Raw genomic sequence first — 23,477 nt, forward strand, 5'->3', positions numbered from 1 at the left:
TTGAAAATGTACCCCATCGATGAATTATCTCTGACTAGAAAGAAGGCAGAGTGATCTCCTCTAATGCCCTTTGTTAAACATTCTCAATTGATCCTTGATACAACAAAATAGTTATACTTTCTTGTTCCACATATAATATATTAATTATTTAAACTTATATTTTAAAATTATGCTTTTTTTTTTGTCCTAGATTATAAACCTAAAGCCATCAAGTTCTTTGCCTGATTTGGCATGGAATCTAGATCATCATCATATACCAAGAGGTATTTAACAAGTAACGTGCAAATCATTCATTATCTACAAAATTTTATAAACATAAATAGCCAAGCTGATTAAGCAAAATACTAAAGAATTATGTTCTTCAACATCAGTGATTTCATTAATTCAATGTTCTAACTTCCTTATTATCTGAGACACATCCCTAATTGATAGGTGAACAATCCTTTATCGTTTAGTGACAAAATCAAATAAACTACATGACAACCTGAACAATAAGGCAAAAATTGATCTTTAAAGCTTCCCCCAAAAGACCCCAAATCAACAAGAAATAGATCAATTTAGTCATTAACGGTAGACAAGGCCATCACACCCAGATCAAAAATTCAACTACATTTGATCTAACGATCAAGAGGTCATTTTTTCCTTTTGCCATTTGCTAAAGTCTACTCATTTAGCCTCCCTTAACTCAATTTTTAAAAATATTTTAAGACAATGATAACATAGCACTTATTGATTTGAAAAATATCCCAATTTATAAAATAGCTATAACACAAACACATTTTTATTGACTTTGTTTTTAATAGACAGTAGGCTAAGACTTAAAAGCACATTTTACAAGTGTAAAGTCCTCATATTTGAGCCACACACAGAAGAAATACTGCCTCCTTACTTACTGATAGATAGTATTAAAGGAGAAGGCAAATAAAATGGATTGTACAAGCATCTGAGCTCATCATTCAATAGAATCCATGAGAATGATAGGTCATGTGCTAAAATGGTTATTTCTGGAGAGCTGAACATGGCAATATTGTAAGATCAGCCTTATTCAGATTTTGTGACTGGTGATTCAGAAAAAGTCAGGCTGGAAACAAATGTAGGCTTGGAACAACTTCTCAAATGTTAGGTGCTCTGAGAATTTTGTAGTGACTTCAACTTTTTATTAATTAAAAAATGTTTTCAGGGTATATGCCCAGTAGTGGGATTGCTGGGTTGTATGGTAGTTCTATTTTCAGTTTTTTAAGGAACCTCCACACTGTTCTCCAGCGTGGCTGTATCAATTTACATTCCCACCAACAGTGCAAGAGAAAACCATAATTCAAAAAGAGTCATGTGCCACAATGTTCATTGCAGCTCTATTTACAGTAGCCAGGACATGGAAGAAACCTAAGTGTCCATCAACAGATGAACAGATAAAGAAGATGTAGCACACATATACAATGGAACATTACTCAACCATACAAAGAAATGAAACTGAGTTATTTGTAGTGAGGTGGATGGACCTAGAGTCTGTCATACAGAGTGAAGTAAGTCAGAAAGAAAAAAACAAATACTGTATGCTAACACATATACATGGAATCTAAAACAAAAAATGGTTCTGAAAAACCTAGGGGCAGGATAGGAATAAAGACGCAGATGTAGAAAATGGACTTGAGGAAACAGGGAAGGGAAAGGGTAAGCTGGGATGACGTAAGAGAATGGCATTGACATATATACACTACCAAATATAAAATAGATAGGTAGTGGGAAGCAGCCGCATAGCACAGGGAGATCAGCTCTCAGTGCTTTGTGTCCACCGAGAGGGGTGGGATAGGGAGGGTGGGAGGGAGATGCAAGAGGGAGGAGATATGGGGATATATGTATATGTATAGCTGATTCACTTTGTTATACAGTGGAAACTAACACAGCATTGTGAAGCAATTATACTCCGATAAAGATGTTTAAGAAAAATGCAGAATCTAGTGTCTTCTATAAGGCAACATTAAAGAGATTTGTAAAAATAGAAAATGATTCTACTCTTTCATTAGTATTTTTGGAAAATAAATTTTTTTAAAAAACCAAAAAAAAAATATTTTCAAAGCCCCCATAAAGGTTTGAAAAACTATGAAAGTTCAAATGAATGTTTGTCCTTCAAAAAGCAAAATTAGACAAAACAATCAAAAACCTGGAGAAAGACATCAGGGCACAAAACTAAAATATGACAATTGAAGGTTGATTCTGAAGCCAGACTACCTGGTGAAATTCCAGCTCTAGCACCTGTTAGCTGAGTAGTTAGGAAAAGTTTCTTTCAAGTGACAAATGGGGATAATAATAGTACCTGCTTCAAAGACTTCTGTGTTCATTTAGGTACAGCTATTAGAACAGTGCTGGGCACATAGGGAGTACTACATATGATAATGTTGATCATGATGACAACAATGACGACTTATAAACTTTTCTGTCATTAGTGCATTTTCTGAAAGCATCACCAGATTAGTTTGTCTGTATTTCTTTTATTGAGGTTCTTTGCACTTAAGCCAAAAGAGAAGTAGCTGCTTGTTTTCTGATATTCCTAATAAGATGAGACCTATTCCAGTGAAGCATTCTTTTTAGAAGAGTAGTTGAAATTCCCCAACGTGATGAGTCCTCCAGGGGAGAATAATGGTCTTCAACTTAAAATTAAAGTTAAAAAAAAAGAAATTTCAAAATATTAAAAGTACTATGATGATGTCTGAAAATTAAAATAATTGCAAAAGATAAAAACAGCCATTTCTAATATGGTAATTATTGTCTGAAATGAGTGCCAATTATAGGTCAGAGGAACCTACAAAATACTGCGTATTCTATTATATATTACCAATTTGGTTAAAGAGGGATGGCAGTATCTGTATGCATATTGTGCAAAGAGAACAAATATATTGCAAATATACTTCTATAGTTATATTACCTATTTTACTGCTGCATGTCTAATGAACAAGGGAATTCCACCCTTCATTATTAGCCTGCAAGACTGGCATTTGCTTTACAAGGGAATTGTCAATACAGGAAAGGGGAGATCTCAGAAGTTATCCACTCTACCAATCAGCTCATTTACCACTGGCACATGGATTTAAAAATTGCCCAGCATGGAATCAGAAGCCAGTAATACAGTGTTTTATATCTAAGCATGAGATATAAAATGGTCAATTAGCAGTGTCCTAATAAACAAATGTATTTTGGACAAGAAAGCATTTCTAAACCATTTTTGCTGTGTCCTAATGTTTCAAGCACTTTACCCAAATACTCTTACCATATAAGTACTCTCCCACTGGGATGGACTGGTCCAGGATATTTCAAAATATCATTTTAAGGAGCACATTCTTGTTTCTCCCTAATCTTACAAGGTTTACTTTCAAAGACCTTTAACAACAGGTGCTAATAAGGTAGTTATCACAATTGGCTACTGTTTATATATATTTAACACTAAGTATTAGAGAATGTAGTGATGATAGAATATATTATCATCATTATTTATTTTCCATTATTTTCTGGAGTGTCTGTTGCCTTTAGGAAATATTACTTGGCAAAAAGCACAATACCCTCCAGCACCACTTTTGCTGTGGTTTTCCGGAAATGCCAAATGCTACAAGCCTCCTGGGGATGAAGACAGTTTTGCAAACATGGATGAGGGCTTCATTTGCTGCCTTTTCACTTAAGAGTCCTCAACAGAACCAATTCTGCACTGATTATTTCTGACGCCATTCTATTTTGAAATGATTTCTCTAGCAAAATTTACGTTGGAAAAATCACAAACACAAGGAGAATGTTTTTTGTTCCCATAACACATTATTTAATAGCATTTTCTCCAAGTGACAGTTATTTTTCCTTCTGGAATATTCTTCTTATGAAGAACTATTTTAGATATGTAGAGGTATTGTTTTACAAATAAATTATGACAGGGATTTCTGTGAAGATGCTAAGTAACTTATATGAGGACCACTGTTTCAGATTTTGCAGGAATTTCAGAATCCTACTTTGAAGAGAACGTTATGGCCAGGATCACTGTAGCTAAATGGGAACTAAAGCAATTATCTCCTACAGACAGCCTTTAAAAGAAACCACCTTTACTCAATTCTCCAGATACTTATGTAAAAAATGATGTTTGGCATTTGATTCTACTAGAAAACCCTCACCTTTCCTTCGGCTATTTGGTTACGTAGACTTGACCTTAGATATCACAGAAGAAATATAGACTTCAGGTGAATGAAACCAGAGTAACACATGAACATCTAGTGTTTCCAATTCTAATGATTTCTTGGGCAACTAGAGTTTACTTCACTTTACTTCACTCTTGATAAGAAAAATAATCATCAGTGATATATTGATAAAATACCTTTAAAATCCTGTATCTGACAGTTTAAGGTAAAGTTTATGCTCTGGGAGTTCAAATTTTACTGCTTTTTTAATAATTTGTAAATTATGTTGACACTTTTAAGAAAAATGTCCATATTATCTAAGTCCAAATTTTACCGCTTTATTATTTCTATTATGTATTTTGAAAATGGAAGTCTTTTGACCTTAAATAACCAAGTAATAAAATAAAGTAGCAAAAGAAACTGAAAAGCCATGCATCTGACTCTTTATTTCAAACCATTAAAACTCAGAAAAAAATTGATGACTTAATTCATAACCAATAGAAAAATGAAAAAAATCCTTCTTTATACTGAAAGTGTATAGCTAGAGAATAAAAATGAGTAATTTCTGGTTGGTCAAGATAATGGGTAGTTATTATTGTACCGATATATTTAATAGCTTAACCCAGATGGCACTACCTTTCTTCGTCTGTTCTTTGTGAGAAATTACTTGGCTATTTACTACACTTATTTCCCAAAAGAGTGCTTATTATTCTGGGAACACTACTTTACAAACACTCTATCATAAAGAAAAATAGGAAAAGATAATGTCCTCCACCTTTGAAATCTCAATAACATTTTAATGTTAAAAATGATTTGCTTTTTCCTATATCAGTGGTAATACAAATACAGGCATATTTCAGAGATATTGTGGGTTTGGATCCAGACCACTGCAATAAAGTGAATATTACAATAATGTGAGTCACACAAATTTTGTGGTTTCCTGGTGCATATAAAAGTCATGTTTACACTATACTAAAGTCTATTAAGTGTGCAATAGCATTATGTATAACAATGCGCATACCTTAATTAAAAATACTTTATTAATAAAAAATGCTAACCATCATCTGAGCCTTCATAGAGTCTTAATCTTTTTGCTAGTGGAGGGTCTTGGCTTGATGCTGATGCTGCTGACTGATCAGGGTGATGGTTGTTGGAGGCTGGGATGGCTGTGACAATTTCTTAAAATAACACAACTGTGAAGTTTGCTGCATCGATTGACTCTTCCTTTCACAAATGATTTCTCTGTAGCATGCAATGGTGTTTGATAGCATTTTGCCCACAGTAGAACTTCTTTCAAAATTGGAGTCAACCCTCTTATGCCCTGCAGCTTTATCAACTAAGTTTATGTAATATTCTAAATCCTTTGTTGTCATTTCAACTATCTTCACAGCATCTTCACCAGCAGTAGATTCCATCTCAAGAAACCACTTTTTTTTTTTGCTCATGCATAAGAAGCAACTCCTCATCCACTAAAGTTTAATCCTGAGATTGCAGCTATTCAGTCACATCTTCAGACTCCACTTCTCATTCTAGTTCTCTTGTTATTCCTACCACATCTGCAGTTACTTTCTCCACTGAAGTCTTTAACCCCTCAAAGTCATCTATGAGAGTTGGAATCAACTTCTTCCAAACTCCTGTTTATGTTGATATTTGACCTCTTCCAATGAATCACAAATGTACTTAATGGCATGTAGAATGGTGAATCCTTTCCAAAAGGTTTTTCAATTTACTTCACTCAGATTCATCAGAAGAATCACTACCTATGGCAGCTATAGCTTTACAAAGTATATTTCTTAAATAATAAGACTTGGAAGTCAAAATCACTTCTTGCTGCATGGCTGCAGAATGGATGTTGTTTTAACAGGCATGAAAACATTCATCTCATTGTACATGTCCATGAGAACTCTTGATGATCAGGTGCATTGTCAATGAGCAGTTATGTTTTGAGAGGAATCTTTTTATTATGAGCAGTAGGTTTTAACAGTGGGCTTAAAATACTTAGCAAACCATGTTGTAAACAGGTGTGCTGCCATCCACACCTTGTTATCTCATTAATAGAGGACATGCAGAGTAGATTTAGCATAATTCTTAAAGGCTTTAAGAGTTTCAGAATGGTAAATGAGCCTCAGCTTCCACTCAAAGTCTCAAGCTCCATTAGCCCCTAACAAGAGAGTCAGCCTGTCCTTTGAAGCATTGAAGTCAGGCATTGACTTCTCTCTAGATAAGAAAGTCCTAGATGTGGCGTCTTCTTCCAATAGAAGCCTGTTTCATCTACATTGAAAATCTGTTGTTTAGTGTAGCTAGATATTCTGGAACACCTGCTGCAGCTTCTACATCAGCACTTGCTGCTTCACCTTGCACTTTTATGTTATAGAGGCAACTTCTTTCCTTAAACCTCACGAACCAACCTCTGCTAGCTTCAAACGTTTCTTCTGCGGCTTCCTCACCTCTCTCAGCCTTCACAAAGTTGAAAAGAGTTAGGGCCTTGCCCTTGATTAGGCTTTGGCTTAAGGGAATGTTATGGCTGGTTTGGTCTTCTATCCAGACCACTAAAACTTTCTCTTTATCAGCAATAAGGCTGCTTCGCTTTCTTACCATTTGTGTATTCACTGGAGTAGCACTTTTAGTTTCCTTCAAGGACTTTTCCTTTGCATTCACAACTTGGCTAACTGTTTGGCACAAGAGGCCAAGCTTTCAGCATAACTCAGCTTTCAACATGCCCTCCTCACTAAGCTTAATCATCTCTAGCTTTGGATTTAAAAGTGAGAGACAGCAGCACTTCCTTGCACTTGAACACTTAGAAGCCATTGTAGGGTTGTTCATTGGCCTAATTTCAATATTGTTGTGTCTCAGGGAATAGGGAGGCCTGAGGAAAAGGAGAAAGACAGGGAACAGCCAGCTGGTGAAGCAGTCAGAACACGCACAACTCTTATCAATTAAGTTCATCTTAAATAGGAGTGGTTGGCGATGCCCCTAAATAATTACAGTAATAACATCAGGGATCACTGAAAACAGATCACAATACACATATAATAATGAAGAAAAAGTTTGCAGTATTGTGAGAATAACCAAAATGTAATACAGAGACATGAAGTGAGCAAATGCTGTTGGAAAAATGGTGCCAATAGACTTTCTCAACACAGCGTTGCCACAAACCTTCAGTTTGTATAAGAAAACACGATTATTTGCGGTGTGTAATAAAGTGCAATAAAGTGAAGTAGGTCTGTACTAAAAAATCCTATTTGACAGAAATCCAACACGAAGCTGAAGTAACATGCCAGGCGTGTGGGGAAAACACTGTGGAAAACAGAAAAAAATGCAGTAACCCTTTACCCAATAAATTCCTAGCGTTTTAACAGACAGCTTTGTTATTGGCATTCACACATTATTTCAACAATTACCATGCTGTCTGCCAATCATTGCTTACTAAAATTTGTAAGGACAAAAATGATGCCCATTTCTGTGAAAATACAGTTGACCCTTGAACAACACAGGTTTGAACTGCATGAGTCCACTTATACGTGCGTTTTTTTCAACAAATACATACTGCAGTATTATACAACCTAAGGTAGGTTGAATCGATGGATGTAAGACCACAGATATGGAGGTTAGTGCCCTTAACCCCCATGTTGCTCAAGAGTCACCTGTATTGAGTTAAGAAGTTCAAAATTATGATACCCTTATTAATATTACTTATTGCATATTAAGTCAAATGAAATATAATACTAATCCTGAGAGGTAGCCTCTTAAAATATAAAAATACCTCGCCTGAATCTATTTCTGCTCTGTACTCTTATTCCACCAACTCGGCTCCCTGTACAAGTCTAATCTATGTTCAAGCTTATTTAAACATATGAAACATTTCAGAGTTTAAATATGAAATGTATCCTGTTACTCAAGCTTTCCCTACTAGCAAACTTAGCTTCAAGCAGACCCTAGAGGCAAACCCTGTCAGAGAAATATTCTCTAGGCCTACCTACCCTCTTCCAAATCCATCTCACTAGAGCAAACAAGCCACGAAAGAAAATCCCCATCCCTAAAATGTTGCTTAGATTTTGTGTTGCACTAGAGGGTATTATCGACATCCATTCAGAGTTGCGGTCCAGATTTCCCCTGTATTGGTTTCCACTATTACATCTATTACATGACATTCTTTTCAAGCTTATGTTTATAGGAGAAAATCTGAAATACTCAGCCATTGAGCAGACCAAACTCCTAAGCTCAATATACTTTTATCTTCTATGTATTTATGGTCCAAGACTGGTCTTCAGTTTAAAAGTAAAAGAATCAAATGAGACAAAGCATCAGAAAATATATTGCAACTCAATTTAGGGTTTAGTCTAGAAGGCCAAGGAGACTGTCATTTAAGAGAGAACTTCAACCTCTCAACAAATCAAAGTTTATTTTCTTTGACTAGTTCCTTAACTGAAATGAAAAGGTAATTTGGATCATTTCTTGACATGCACAAGCAACTAGTAAATTGAGTCAATCAGCCATAAGAGGTACAATAAGCATTAATGTAATTGATATTAATCATATCTACTGCAATTATGTAAATATAGCTTGGAATGCCGTGTGTCAATTTAGTATGCTACTGGTGCTTTTAGAGAACCTATGAATTTCTAAACTCAAAGGCACTAAGAATGCTTGAAAAGCATTGATATTGCCATTAGCTATGTTCCAGCTGACTTAGGTATTAAAGATCATCTTGACGTAAGATGGTTACATCCCAATAAACCCATGGTTAAGTTGAAACTACCCTAAGTTGAAAATGTATTTAATATACATAACCTACCAAATAACACTGCTTAGCTTAACCACCTTAAATGTGCTCAAAACACTTACATTAGCCTACAGTTGGGCAAAATCACCTGACACAAAGGTTATTTTATAATAAAGTGTTGAATATCTCCTGGAACTTACTGAATACTGTATTGAAAGTTAAATAAAGAATGATCATATGGGCACAGGATGGCTGTAAGTGTATTGATTGTTCACATTTGTGATTGCATGGCTGACCGGGAGCTGCAGGTCATCACCACTGCCCAGCGTCATGAGAGAGTATCATACTGTATATCGTTAGCCTGGGAAAAGACCAAAATTCAAGCTTCGAAGTACAGTTTCTACTGAACGCGTTATCATTTTCACATTATTGTAAAGTCAAAAAATCGTCAGCTGAACCATCATAGGCTGGGAACCATCTGGATAGGTTAAAAGCTACTCTTGCCACATCTCACAAATAAAGCTGTGAGTGATTCCATCCTAGCCCTCTGGTGAAGCACAATTAGATGAACTAGATGAATTTTTATGCCTTGTATTACATTAACAGCCAATGAATTGAGGTTCTTCATTTGCACGTGGGGGCATGAGAGGAAAGGAAGCACTGAATTGTCCTTCAGAATGTGTGGTCCTGAAATCTATTTTTGTAGGTGAGCTCTTTGAGATGCCTTCTGAATAAGGGCTCAAATTATTAAAACAAAATGCCATCGTCTATGGCAAATAAAGAGTTTGACTACATGAATGAGACAAAACAGAAACCCCTGCGAGTTAAAGGAATGCTTTAAAAGAAGGATGAGACTGGGCTTACCTGGTGCGCAGTGGTTGAGAGTCCGCCTGCCGATGCAGGGCACGCGGGTTCGTGCCCCGGTCCGGGAAGATCCCACATGCCGCGGAGCGGCTGGGCCGGTGAGCCATGGCCGCTGGGCCTGCGCGTCCGGAGCCTGTGCTCTGTGGCGGGAGGGGCCGCAGCAGTGAGAGGCCAGCGTACCGCAAAAAAAAAAAAAAAAACTAGGATAAGACAATTGTGTATCTGTCACATATTACAAAAATATAACTTCAGGAACATCCATCTCTGTTTCTGCTTTTGCAATGTTAAGTTTTAGTCAAAAACTCTCAGCCATATCTTTCTCTCTTCCTATTGCAGATATATAGCTCATGTGATGTCACAAGATGAAGGCTGTTAAGGCAGCTGCTCATCATAAAAGGTCTCTAAAAAGCAATAGCTTCATCTGTATCAAATCTTCCCTGTGGAGCCATATTCAGACACATGAGCCAAACTCATATCATGTGTCTTCTTCCTCTCATACAAATGAAAAGCAAAACACTAGGGGGAAAAGACAGTAAAATCAACATTAGGCCTGTCAACTTAATTATTTCAGCACAAGTTATTGAGTTTTATGTAGTGGATTCACCCCAAATTATGTGCTCCTAAAAAAAAATCATCTTTGATAACAGATATTGTTATTTAACTTATGGCTTATTTTCCATTTAGAATCTCCAGGTATTTAATGTCACATGTTTTAGGCAATAGATGGACTCCTCTATATAAATACAAAGCATCAAAAATTTAACCTGGGGGCTTCCCTGGTGGCGCAGTGGTTGAGAGTCCGCCTGCTGATGCAGGGGACACGGGTTCGTGCCCCGGTCTGGGAAGATCCCACATGCCACGGAGCGGCTGGGCCCGTGAGCCATGGCCACCGAGCCTGCGCGTCCGGAGCCTGTGCTCCGCAAAGGGAGAGGCCAAAACAGTGAGAGGCCCGCGTACAGCAAAAAAAAAAAAAAAAAAAAAATTTAACCTGCTTGCTCTTCTAATCAGAGGCAGCTCTACTGTGAAGTGATCGAGGTAGCCACCAAGGACTTCATAGAGGAAGTTTCAAATAATACAGTCAATTTTACTCTCACCTTACAGAATTAAGAATAAAATTCAGTTTTCCCAACATTTGATAAAACATGTATTTTGTTTCTTCTATTAGAATTTTAAATAACAAGATAAACAAGTGTATCACACACACAGGCAAGAGTATTATGAAGTCACAATACAGCTTTGGTTGGGTACCTCACTAATTCTAGGCCCACCTTTATTTCAAATGGATAATAGTTGAGAAAAATGATTAGCCTCAATCCAAATGCCTAATATATCCAGCCATATTCACCAGAGCTATGCATTTCAGTTCAGAATTTTGTCATTTTATTTCACTCACAAAATTCTTCATGACTGAATCAATTCACTTATATCATATGTATAAATGATGATCAATGGTTTGGAAAAACCAAAAACACTCATATTCTTCAACCCAGTGATCCAATTCCTGAAAATTTGTCCTATGGAAATAACATAAGAAACAGCAGCAAAGTAAGCACATGTTCAGTGCACTGCTACTTTAAGGGAAAAATAAATACTTCTACATGTTTGCTAAGTTATTCTATATTCACTATATGACATTATATAGCTATTAAAATTATTGAAAGCTGTGTATTCTTATATTTAATAAGCAAAAGACTATTTGAAGGTGCTGTTTATATTTGCTCACCTTTAGTGCTACCTGGTGTTCTCCCTCATCTTTCTTGTGAACTGCTCGTACACTGGTCACCAATAATTTCCTAATGGTTAAATTCTGGGCCACTATCAACCAGTTACTTTGATTGACTTCAACAAGGAGCAAAAGGAACTCAACCTTCTCTGCCGTCACCTTCCATTTCTCCACTCCCTCCCTACCACATATACTTTGCTCCTTTTCCTGTATGCTCTAGTCGTAAACTTGGGGGCCTTCCTTGTCCCCTAAAATGATCTCTTAAATATCTGTTGTAATCCTGAGTTCCTCTCTATCTCCTGCACCAAGCTGCCTCGTTCAGTCCCTCATGATCTCCTCCCTAAACTACTGCAATTGCCTCCCTACTCATCTCTCTGCTCCCAGTTCCTCCCCAGTCTACTTCATCCTCCACCTTCCCAATTTCTCACCATGTCCCTTTCTCTTTAAAATCATTGATGCCTTCAAATTAAACTCAAATAGCTTGTATAGTATGCAGGGACTTTCTCGCATCTCGCATCTTTCTCGCATCTCTCCTTTTCTCAAAGGAGAAAAGGCCCTATTTCACATTGCTATGTGCTCCCACTTATACTGAACAACTTGCATCTCTCCTCATTTCTGCACCCGTTGGAATCCCTGCCTGCAACGTCTTTTCTTACCTTATTTGCCTCACTCACTCACCTGTGTCTCCTCTTACTATTCCAGAGTACTCTAAACATAACTTCTAATTCAACTGTTTACATGTACATCTCTTCCACTATATCTTGACCTCCTCTGGTCAGGCATTGTGTCATATTCATTTTTTTATCCCCAACTATGTTATAACCTCTGGTATTTAGTAGAAGCCTAAGAAATATTTATTGAATGAATGAATGAGTGAATGAAAGGAGTAAAGGACCTACAGCTATGTAAAATATGCATACATGTAGGCAAAGACTAGAAGTAAGTGTGGGAAATAGCTAATTTCTGATAAATGAATTAAAAGTATTTCTATTTTCAGTTCTATTTTCAGTTATTTTATGAAAATATTACAATAATAAATATCTTTAAAATCCATAGTAAATGCCTACTATAGAAATTTCCATTGATGAGTAAATACTGATTAGCAATATTCTCCTTGCTTATAGTACTGGTAACTTCTGTATGTACTAGTGCAATATAAGTAGAGATCTTTTTTTTGTGTGTGTGTGTGTGGTATGCGGGCCTCTCACTGTTGTGGCCTCTCCCGTTGCGGAGCACAGGCTCCGGACGCGCAGGCTCAGCAGCCATGGCTCACGGGCGCAGCCGCTCCGTGTTATGTGGGATCTTCCCGGACCGGGGCACGAACCCACGTCCCCTGCATCGGCAGGCGGACTCTCAACCACTGCGCCACCAGGGAAGCCCAAGTAGAGATCTTTTGAGAAAACTTTTAGGCCAAATAGAGTTCCTGTATAAAAAATTACTGGTCCAAAGTCACAATATTCAAAGTCATTCAAGATATTAGAATCTTGGGGACTTATTTGAAATGGACAGGCAATTTCTGAAAGGTTTGCTTAAGGCTTCTGTCCTAAGTAGTAACCCTGCTAGTTCATGTATGCAGTTCTGTCCATAGGCAGAATATGAAATTGCAAATGGGAGTGAAATGCTCATCAATCAAACAACAAATACTAACAAAATCCAGAAAATCTTTGCATTTTCAATTATGCTAGATCACTTTATATATCCCAAGCTCCCTAGCAGGTAAGCAACTTCTTGTGAGAAATAATAAAATATCATGCTTTCTTGGAATACACACACACACACACACACACACACACACACACACACATATAGATATATGAAGTAGAGAAGGATAGCAAGAATATGCGATCAGAAATAATCTATTTTAATCAACCATGATTAGTCATGTATCTCAACTGATACTACTTTCTGTAAGAATATTCTTTGCCCTTTATCATTAGCTGAAGGTACAGTGAAAAAAAACAACAATTTCCATGACTACTGATATATAAAATCATATAGGAGCAGGAACCTAAATATTTTAAATATGTTTTACTGCTTATTAGAAAAATCACATAATATTAATCAGTTCCCTCTCTGCTGGCTGAAATTCTTCCATGGTAGCCTAAAGAGCTTAGAACCATAAAAGACTATAGAGATCATCTAGAGCTTCTAACTTTTACACATCCTGCTACATAGAAAATGGTAATATTTAAGCCAAATACTATAGGAGGGGAGTTACTACATGGTGGATCACCACAGAGAACTACTCTTAAATCTTAGGCATCAAAATCTCAGGAGTTTATCGGGACGTCCCTGGTGGTCAGTGATAAAGAATCCACCTTCCAATGCAGGGGACTAGGGTTCAATCCCTGGTCGGGGAACTAAGATCCCACTTGTTGCGGGGCAACTAAGCCTGGGTGCCACAACTACTGAGCTCCTGCACCTCAATGAGAGAGCCTGTATGCCGCAAACTACAGAGCCCACACGCCCTGGAGCCCGCGCGCCACAACTAGAGAGAGAAAACTGGCCGCCACAACTAGAGAGAAGCCCGCGTACCGCAACAAAGAGTCCGCACACCTCAACAAAAGATCCCGCATGTGGGTGCTGCGACTAAGACCCAAGGCAGATAAGAAAGAAAGAAAGGACGAAAGAAAAAATCCACTGAAAAAAAAAATCTCAGGAGTTTATCAAAGGAGCCATACAAATCTGGTAATGTAATTTCAACTGTTGTAAAATTTTGAATGGTTGTAGGAATACAGAACAAAACAAATGATGCTCAAATTTTAAAGAAATTCTATTAAATTAATTTATTAACATATAATTAATAAACCATATATTTAATAATAATTAAAATTACATAAAATTAATAAAATTTTAATTAATAAAATTAATATACATTAATGACTTTAAATTATAAAATTATACTAAATTAATTCCAGTCCCATAGCATTTTAAATATCACATTTCATTTCAAACTTTAAGGATCTAAGCAGGCTGCAGTCTTGGTCTAGCCCGTGGTCACTGGGATTGGAGAATATGTGTGGCTGTGCCTTCATATCAGCTAAAATCTATCTGAGCTTCACCTCTGTCCCAATCCCTGCTCTTCTTCTCTTTCCTCCTCTGGTCTCTGATCAAGGGCAGGTGGACTCAGAGCCTGGGTTCTCCTTCCTCAGCCCCCTCTCCAGATCCCTCCGTACCCTGCAGTAAGCTGTCCCCTGCAGCAGCCATCCCGGCCTCAGGGTAGCTGGGTGTTAGGGCTTCGTGCCCTCTGTAGACTCTAGCTTAACCTTGGTAGGTTTATGGGAGCCTAGAGCATCTGCTTTTTTTAAATCTGGCCTCTGGCTGGCAAGGACCATGGCTTATTTGTCCCTCTTCATCTTTAACTTGTATATCAGTATTCACTTTGATCTTCTTTCTTCTCTGTTTTTCCCATTTGTGCCATTCTGAGAGTGCCTCATCATCCAAGCTTTCAGATGAACTAGACAAGGGGATCTGAGCCCCATAGCCCCTCTCCCAGAGCTTTCTGGTGGCATCATCTGCATCCTCTGAGGCCTGAGGGGGACGGGATGGTAGCTAGGTATGTGGTTGACTCGTATAACTCTTCCCTTGATCTTGATTCCATTAAAATTGTCAACGGTCAAACTTGTACTCCTCTGGTCCTCATAGAAGATAAAGAAGAATCCTTTAGACTTCCCTGTCTTCCTGTCCTGCACGAGACTAATGCTAACAATCTCCCAGTACTGGGAGAATACACAGAGGCTATCTCCTTCAGTCAATTCATAAGAAAGGCCTCCCAGGAAGATCCAGGCACTGTCCTTGTACTCGGAGTGCCATGATGCCTCAGCTATCACCATAGTACCAGCCTCGCATTCATTCAGCTTGTCAACCAGCTACACTTTGGTTAACAGGTTCATCTCCCTGGTCTGGGGCACCACACAAGAGCACCCCAGTGCCTGGGCAAAGCCCACTTCTGGTGGATGCAAGAGAGCGCTGCTTCTGGTGAAGACCTTCAGGGCAGGTGACCCATCCCTGCCCTGCTCTCCCCACATGCCCTCAGCTGCCATTCAAGTTTCAACTTTTCACGGTACCTCATTCACTATGAAGAAGTGTGCTACTGCTCACTAGTTTGAAAGCCCTAATCTAGTCCATTTAAAAAATAGATGATTAGGTTGAAACAAAGGCTTCCGTTCTGAAAAGATGTCTGATCATAGAAGTTGTAACTTCTGTTTCATTTTTTTCCCTTATAATAAATCCATTTGAGAGTCTACAATGTGCTAGTTTCACTTTGGCTAAATTATTAAAAGTAAATATGTTACAAGGAAGAAACTTAGACTGAGCTTTACTTAATATGACTCATTGTATTAGAGTTCTCCAGAGAAATAGAACCAAGAGGATGTAGGTAGGTAGGTAGGTAGGTAGATAGATAGACAGACATATATCTACGTATAAACAGATTTACTATAAGGAATTGGCTCACGTTGTTACAGAAGCCGAGAAGTCCCAAGATCTGCAGCTGGCAAGCTGGAGACCCAGAAGAACTGACGGTGTAGTTCGTGTAGTTCCATTCTGAAAGCTGAAAGGCTCAAGACCTAAGAAAAGATGATATTTTAGTTCAGGTGGAAGGCCAGAAAAGACTGATGTCCCAGCTCAAAGCAGTCAGGCAGAAGAAACTCCCTCCTACTAAGGGAGGGTTAGCTTTTTTATTCTATTCAGGTCTTCAACTGGTTGGATGAAGGCTACCCACATTAGGGTGGGCAATCTGCTTTACTCATTTTACCAATTCAAATCTTATCCTCATCCAGAAACACCCTCACAGACACATCCAAAATAACATTTGACCAAATATCTGGGCACCACGTAGTCTATTCAAGTTGACACATGAAATTAACGATCATACCCATCAGATTTCCAGATTAAGTCCCAAAGCCACTCTAGTTCTGCTTCACTTTTTCATACTTATTTTATTGATGTAGAGAGTGATCCTTTGCTCTCAAAGACGGGAGTTCCCAGGGTGAATGCAACACACATTTATGTGTACAGCCTAAAATGGCAATGAATAACCAATACCTACTAACATAAGCAATGACTCCACTGAGTGACTCGTGGCATTTTGCAGAGTCTTAGTTTGATTTGATTTCTCAAAATCACCCACTCAAATTTCTGTGAAACTACTGCTACTTCTGTAACCCACAAGTCTATAAGAACTGACCTTTTTTCCCCCAAAGTTGTGCCTCACTGGGTATGTCAGTCATTTGCTAGTAGTCCCACTTGAAAGCTTCGGGAAATAGTCACTTAGGTGCAATGCTCATATTCAATCTCGTCATATGTCCAACCTGTTAAATTTGAAACCCAGAATATAATCGCACACTTGTCACCCTGCTTTCGTTACTTCATTTCTATCATTATTGCTAGCACAGATAAACGCACTCAAAATTGGCATATAACAGAGAAGTTGAATAAGTATTAGAAACCCCTTTATACCTCTAGCACAGAAAACACACCTCTACAGTTGTACAACTTGACCCATAATTAAATGTCATGTAAGAGGCAAGATATATGTATTTCTAGTGAATAAGTGGACCTCTTGATTTATTTTACTTATGAAAGATGGACTAATGACATATGCTTCAGTGAGATGTTATCATGGATATAGCTGATAAAATATAACCCTGTGTGTTAGAGAAGGGATTTGAAAATACTTACTCAGCTCTGTCCAGGAGCTTAAATAATTTATCCCAAGTCTTTTCTATCACAAGCCTTCAGGTTATTCTACACCCTTGAGACCATATGGGAATCAGGAGGTGGAAGTCAACCACTGTCAGTTATAAATCTGAAAGGCATTAGATGGAGGAACACACGAGGAAAAATATCCTCTCCAGCATTGATATTACTTGTATCGTCATTAACAACAACACAAGTTACAAGTGTCTTACTGGAAAAATGATGAGAACAGACTTTGAAAAGCCTAGCTAAATAGGAATGTGTAGCTATACATACATACTCCCTCTTTGTCTAAAAAGTCCACTTCACTAAAAAAAAGCTATATGAGGCACAGCAGGCCCAGTACCTAGGACCAGAATACTTTTTGAGGCCCATGAAAATGTCTTAATTCTTTAAAATCAGGAGAAAAATTAATTTCATGTCAAAGAAAATGTTTTAATGTATAATTATATCTTTAAATCAATGTAATCATAGAACATAATTTTTACTAATTGTGTTTAGGGATGATGGGGTCTATGAAGACAAAAGTGCTTAAAGTCCATAACAGTCGCAATGTGGTCCTACTCCCCAAAGCTATGTTTATCCTACGTAGCCCTGCCTTCCTGGCCGTAGCTGATTGAAACAGGGATAGATGCCTGACCTACATCAGGTCTATCAGATTCTGTCTCCTATGGGTTTGGAATTGAGATTTAAACTTAATATTAATAAGTATTTGTTAGTTTATGGGACCTGCACCTTTTGTAGCCTTTGGTACAGTCATGTGTGTGATACAGTGATCTGTCCACAAGAAAGAGAAAGGAATGAGAGATGATGTGGCCTGTGGGACAGAGAGAACGAGATGGGGAGATGCTGCCTGAGCTCCTGGTGTTCCCTAGTCTCTGTAGGCTGGGGCTGGTTGTCCAGACTTTCTTGGAATCTATGAGGTGTCCCAGTCTCCTTTCTTAAATTCTATTTTTTGGCTAAGCTGTTTGAAATTTTTTTTGCTAATTTTAATCTAAGAGTACTGCATTACTGCATTAGTTTGCTAGGGCTGCTATAACAAAGTACCACAAACTGGGTGGCTTAAATAACAGAAATTTATTATCTCACACTTCTGGGGACTATAAGTCTGAGATAATATTATCAGCAAGATTGGTTTCTTCTGAGGGCTTTGAGGGAAAGCTATGTTCCACAATCTCTCTTTGGCTTGGAAATGTTTATCTTCTCTCTGCATCTCTTCATATTGTCTTCCCTCAGTGTGTGTCTGTGTCCAAATTTCCTCTCCTTATAACAGTCATACTGGATTAGGGCCCACCCTAATAAGCTCATTTTAATTTGATTAACTCTGTTAAGACCCTATCTCCAAATAGGTCACATTCTGAGGTATTCAAGGTTAGGACTTCAACATATGAATTGGTGGGGGACACAATTTAACCTATTACAAGTATTAAAACAAGAGGGTAAATGTAGATTAAATTGTAGAGTGCCAGTGTATTATTGTCATTGATATTTTTGATACATTTCTTCCATTTTATTGAATTTGAATTTTTAAAAAGCAGTTGAACACATAGAGGAAATATCTCTGTAGAAGCAGTCTAGGGGAAAGGATAATTGCACAGGGCAGAGGTGATGGCTAGAAGACATGAAAGTGGAGACAACATCCAAAATGGTGTGGAATGGTTTTTTGGGAATGAATCTCATTTTCATGTTAAAAGCTGCCTGTGCAAAACCTTCATTCTAGTAACTTGGACTTTATAAACCATGTTTTGTTAAATAATTCTCATATATACACAGAGCCTTCAGAGAATGTAACAGAAGTTCCTGAGTACATGTGTTAGCATTCCTGCAATTTCTGGACTATGGTAAATAGCACAGTATATCATGTAATGTATAGCAAGAAGCTGGGAATCTAAAGATAGCATTAAATTAATGAAGTGTTGTACAGACAAGGGACATTCTCATTATCTTTCATTATTATTCTTTTTTTAAAATATTTATTTATTTATTTTTGGCTGTGTTGGGTCTTCGTTGCTGCACATGGACTTTTTCTAGTTGCGGCAAGCGAGGGCTGCTCTTCGTTTGTGGTGTGCAGGTTTCTCACTGTGGTGGCTTCCCTTGTTGCACGCGGTCTTCAGTAGTTGTTACACACGGGCTCAGTAGTTGTGGCACACGAGCTTAGTTGCTCTGTGGCATGTGGGATTGTCCTGGACCAGGGCTCAAACCCGTGTCCCCTGCATTGGCAGGCGGATTCTTAACCACTGCGCCACCAGAGAAGCCCTCAAAACTGTTTAATACATTAGATGAAAGGGAAATAAATAAATAAATAAATAAATGGCCCTTTATATGTTTCCTCCTCCTTCCCCTAAACTTGACTACCATAAACTTAATTTTGCCCATAATTTTCTTAGGTTTTAAATTTCCAAAACATGATACAGTATCTCATAATAGCAAAGAAAATGGACTGTAGAATCAGACCACCTGAGTTCAAAGCCTTCCTCTGCCTCTATAATGCAGTCGTAGGCAACCTATTTAATCTCTTTGTGTCTCAGTTTCCACCACTATAAAGTAAAAATAAAAAGAGAACCTTGGGCTTCCCTGGTGGCACAGTGGTTAGGAATCTGCCTGCCAATGCAGGGGACATGGATTCAAGCCCTGGTCCAGGAGGATCCCACATGCCACAGAGCAACTAAGCTCATGCGCCACAACTACTGAGCCTGTGCTCTAGAACCCGCGAGCCACAACTACTGAAGCCTGTGCACCTAGAGCCTGTGCTCCACAACAAGAGAAGCCACCACCATGAGAAGCCCACTCACCGCAACGAAGAGTAGCCCCCGCTCACCGCAGCTAGAGAAAGCTGGCGTGCAGCAACGAAGACCCAACACAGCCAAAAATAAAAAAAAATAAAAAAATAATTAAAAAAAAGAGAACCTTATTCTTAGGGGTGTTAGGAAGATTAAATTAATTGCTAGAGATAAAGTGCTCGGTGTAGAGAGAGTGCCATCTAAGGCTTTGCTATTATTATTGTAGAGAATGAGCCCTGGCCTTCTTTTATGAAGTTTGCCTTTTATGACAGTCCTAAGGCAAATCTCAGCTGCTGACTGCCATTCTTAGGTAGGTTAAAAGCACAGACTTACCTTGAGGTGAGGTTGTCTGGGTTCAGATCCACCACTTACTTCCCTAGCACCACAGAGTATGTAACTTCACTTTCCCCATCCGTGAAATGGAGATAATGGTACCCACTGTACAACATTTGTTGTTATAATTGAATGAGTTAATTTATGTAATGCACTCAGTACATACCAAGTGTACACCTACCTTAGTTAACATCACCACTACTGGCTGAATTAACCAGGTGGCAATCCCTGACACTGAGCAGAGCCACCAATGACATAGCACTGACCCTGGTGAAGCTCATGGCCAGATCACAGCTGGACTCTACAGAGTTTTGTGAATTTTCGAATACTCTTTACTCTCTTGGAATTTATAGTCAAAGTCCTAATTTGAATAGCTTTGACCTATGTATAAACACAATTTAATTTTCTTTTTTGGTTTGTTTCAAACAATTTTTTTAAAATATTACAAGAGCAGTGCTTGAGAAACATAACTCTTAAATTTGTCACTTTAATTGTAAGTTAAGGACAGACATAACCTCAATGTAAAATACCTATAACCCCATGCCATGCAATTAAATATTTCTGGACCACTGCTCCCAAAGAATGGGGTGGGTGGGGGGGAATTATGTATGAAACATATATTGATATTTATACAGTATTTATAAGTACTTAAAATTTTTTGGCCTCCCTTTGGGGAAGGGAATCTAATTTTCTGATTAATTAGTATAAGACAGGGCTTCCCTGGTGGCGCAGTGGTTGGGAGTCCGTCTGCCAGTGCAGGGGACGTGGGTTCGTGCCCTGGTCCGGGAGGATCCCACATGCCGCGAAGCGGCTGGGCCTGTGAGCCATGGCCGCTGAGCCTGCGCGTCCGGAGCCTGTGCTCCGCAATGGGAGAGGCCACAGCAGTGAGAGGCCCGCATACCGCAAAAAAAAAAAAAAAAAAATAGTATAAGACAATTAATTTCCCTAAGGTATAAAAATCAAAAGAATTTACAGGTATTTGATAACAATTTGATGATCACTCTCTTCAAAATGTCTGTATATGTGACACAGAGAAAACAACAATGAGATGTAAAATATGTAAAACAAAGCTCTTATTTTATTTGCATTTCAGAGCAAGAACATTGAATGTAGTATTACTTTGCTGATATTATAGCACAAGAAAGAAATTTAGTCACACCTCTGATAAAAGAGATCATCTTGGAATTCTATACTTGTATAATTGGGGAACTCTAATACATAGAAGTAAAAACATTTCCCACAGTGGTGCTAATTACTGTACAGTATCCATAACCTTTAGAGCACTGAGCTTAATTCAAACAGAAATAACAGATGGTGTTTCAGGAAAACAAGCGTTTATATTGCTTTTTTTCCCTTTTCATATGCAGCTATAAGAGAAAGGCATGTGGGAAGTTTATTGAGACCCAATTCTATTTTGTTTTCTATTCTGCATTCTATATATTTTATTCTAATAACAATGAAATTAAATTAATTTTAACTTAAGAAAGAATATTATACTCATCAAATATCATGTAGAAAACATATTTTATTTATCTTGGCAAAAGTGCCACTCATTTGATAAGATAAAAGAATAAGCTTTTCAAATGTATACTGTATTTCAGATCATGATTTATTATTTTGTGCTCTATATTTGCTTTTGGAAGTGGACCACTTTGGGAGAATTCAGATTAGAGCAAATGGAAATACTGGCTAGAACTTGAAACAAGTGACATCTTCTGACATCAGTTTGTACCATTTTCTATAAACAAACAAAAAAAACAAAGCCTGGATAAATCTACAACAATAATTGGAAGACTTGCAGGCAGAAACGCCCAGAGAGGCTCTCTCAAGTGGACCACTTTGGGAGAATTCAAATTAGAGCAAATGGAAATACTGGCTAGAACTTGAAACAAGTGACATCTTCTGACATCAATTTGTACCGTTTTCTATAAACAAACAAAAAAACAAAGCCTGGATAAATCTACAATAATAATTGGAAGACTTGCAGGCAGAAACGTCCAGAGAGGCTCTCTCAAGGGGATGACAACATGATTTATAACAATCTTGTTAAACTTAAAATATATTCCTCCTGAGTGTAGTTTTGTGCATCTGTCTTTACATCTACTCTTTGGCTTCCATCTTTATTTCTCTATTTCTATGAATATTCACTTATTCCAACCAAAAGAACTGGAAATCAATTTATTAGCGACTGAATTAAACAGCCCACTCCCTAAAGTTTTTGAAAAAGACTGAAGTCAAATTTTATTGTGTAATATATGGAACCCAATATATAGCAGACCAAGGTAGGATGACCTACACTATGTGAGCATTATTTGTATTAGCTGCTACTGCTATGCTTACCATCCAGAGAGTTTCCCCATCCTCCCAATAAAACAGCAGGATTCATTTGAATCATCAATACCCTCAGGTATAAACTGTGTCAACTCTTTGCCCTAATTTTGCTAGTATATAGCCAGTATTAGAGGAGATGTTCTAATCTGATTTACTTTAACATGGTCAATTTCAAAAAAAAATAGAGCAGTGATAGTTGTTCTTTACAGCCCAAACCCCACAACTGATGATACTTCTCTGAATTGATTTAGATTTGGTCCTGCTTGAAAATGACCTGTCTAGATTCCCCTTTGCCTTGTTATTCTAAGTCTCTGCTAAAACCAGCACATACGCTATGGTCTGGCCATCAGGACTGCGTTATAAGTGAGTTGATATCTTTCATGGTCATTTGGACAGATTCTAAAGCAGTCTTGAATTAAATGGTCTTTATTCTGTTAATGTCATGTTACACAGAAGTTCCAGACTGTAACATAAGACCTAATGCAAAAACACCAAGATCTCACTTTAGCTGGGACCACCCTCCTTGATATTATTCTTAGAATCTCACAAATAACCTCAGGAATTGGTTCATTCCTTATATCAGAACATATGAGGCCAGAATTTGGCTCATGTGATTAGACTGAAGACAAAATTTTCACTAAACCATGAACTCTATTTGGCAGTGGAAATGACATTTTTTTCAAAATGAGTCCCATCATGAAAGCCATTGGTCCACTCACTCCACATCAGTATAAATCCTTGCTGAGTCTAGAGATTTATGTTTTCAGTTTGGCCTTCCTTTTCATTACTGGAGAGCTTTAATTTCTTTTCATTACTTAGGGTTCTCTCATTTTCTTTCCTCACTTTCAATGCTCTGCATATATTACACACCT

General features: G+C 37.9%; 1 protein-coding gene and 1 long non-coding RNA gene across 2 annotated transcripts; both read right to left on the reverse strand.

Annotated features, from left to right (window-relative positions):
- Positions 1-10,016: 10,016 nt before the first annotated feature.
- LOC132521273 (uncharacterized) lies at positions 10,017-20,545 on the reverse strand. Its single transcript, XR_009540791.1, has 3 exons — positions 20,275-20,545; positions 15,918-16,773; positions 10,017-10,254 (listed from the first exon to the last, which is right to left on the reverse strand). It is a non-coding gene; the product is annotated as an uncharacterized LOC132521273 (long non-coding RNA).
- Positions 14,379-15,634, reverse strand: LOC132521271 (RNA-binding motif protein, X-linked 2-like). The gene is given in 2 exon segments (XM_060150758.1): positions 14,379-15,004; positions 15,007-15,634. Coding segments are annotated over 2 exon segments (765 nt in total). The 5' UTR covers positions 15,505-15,634; the 3' UTR covers positions 14,379-14,737.
- Positions 20,546-23,477: the final 2,932 nt, after the last annotated feature.

This window comes from Lagenorhynchus albirostris, chromosome 5 (genome assembly GCF_949774975.1).
Source record: "Lagenorhynchus albirostris chromosome 5, mLagAlb1.1, whole genome shotgun sequence".
Classification (NCBI taxonomy): domain Eukaryota; kingdom Metazoa; phylum Chordata; class Mammalia; order Artiodactyla; family Delphinidae; genus Lagenorhynchus; species Lagenorhynchus albirostris.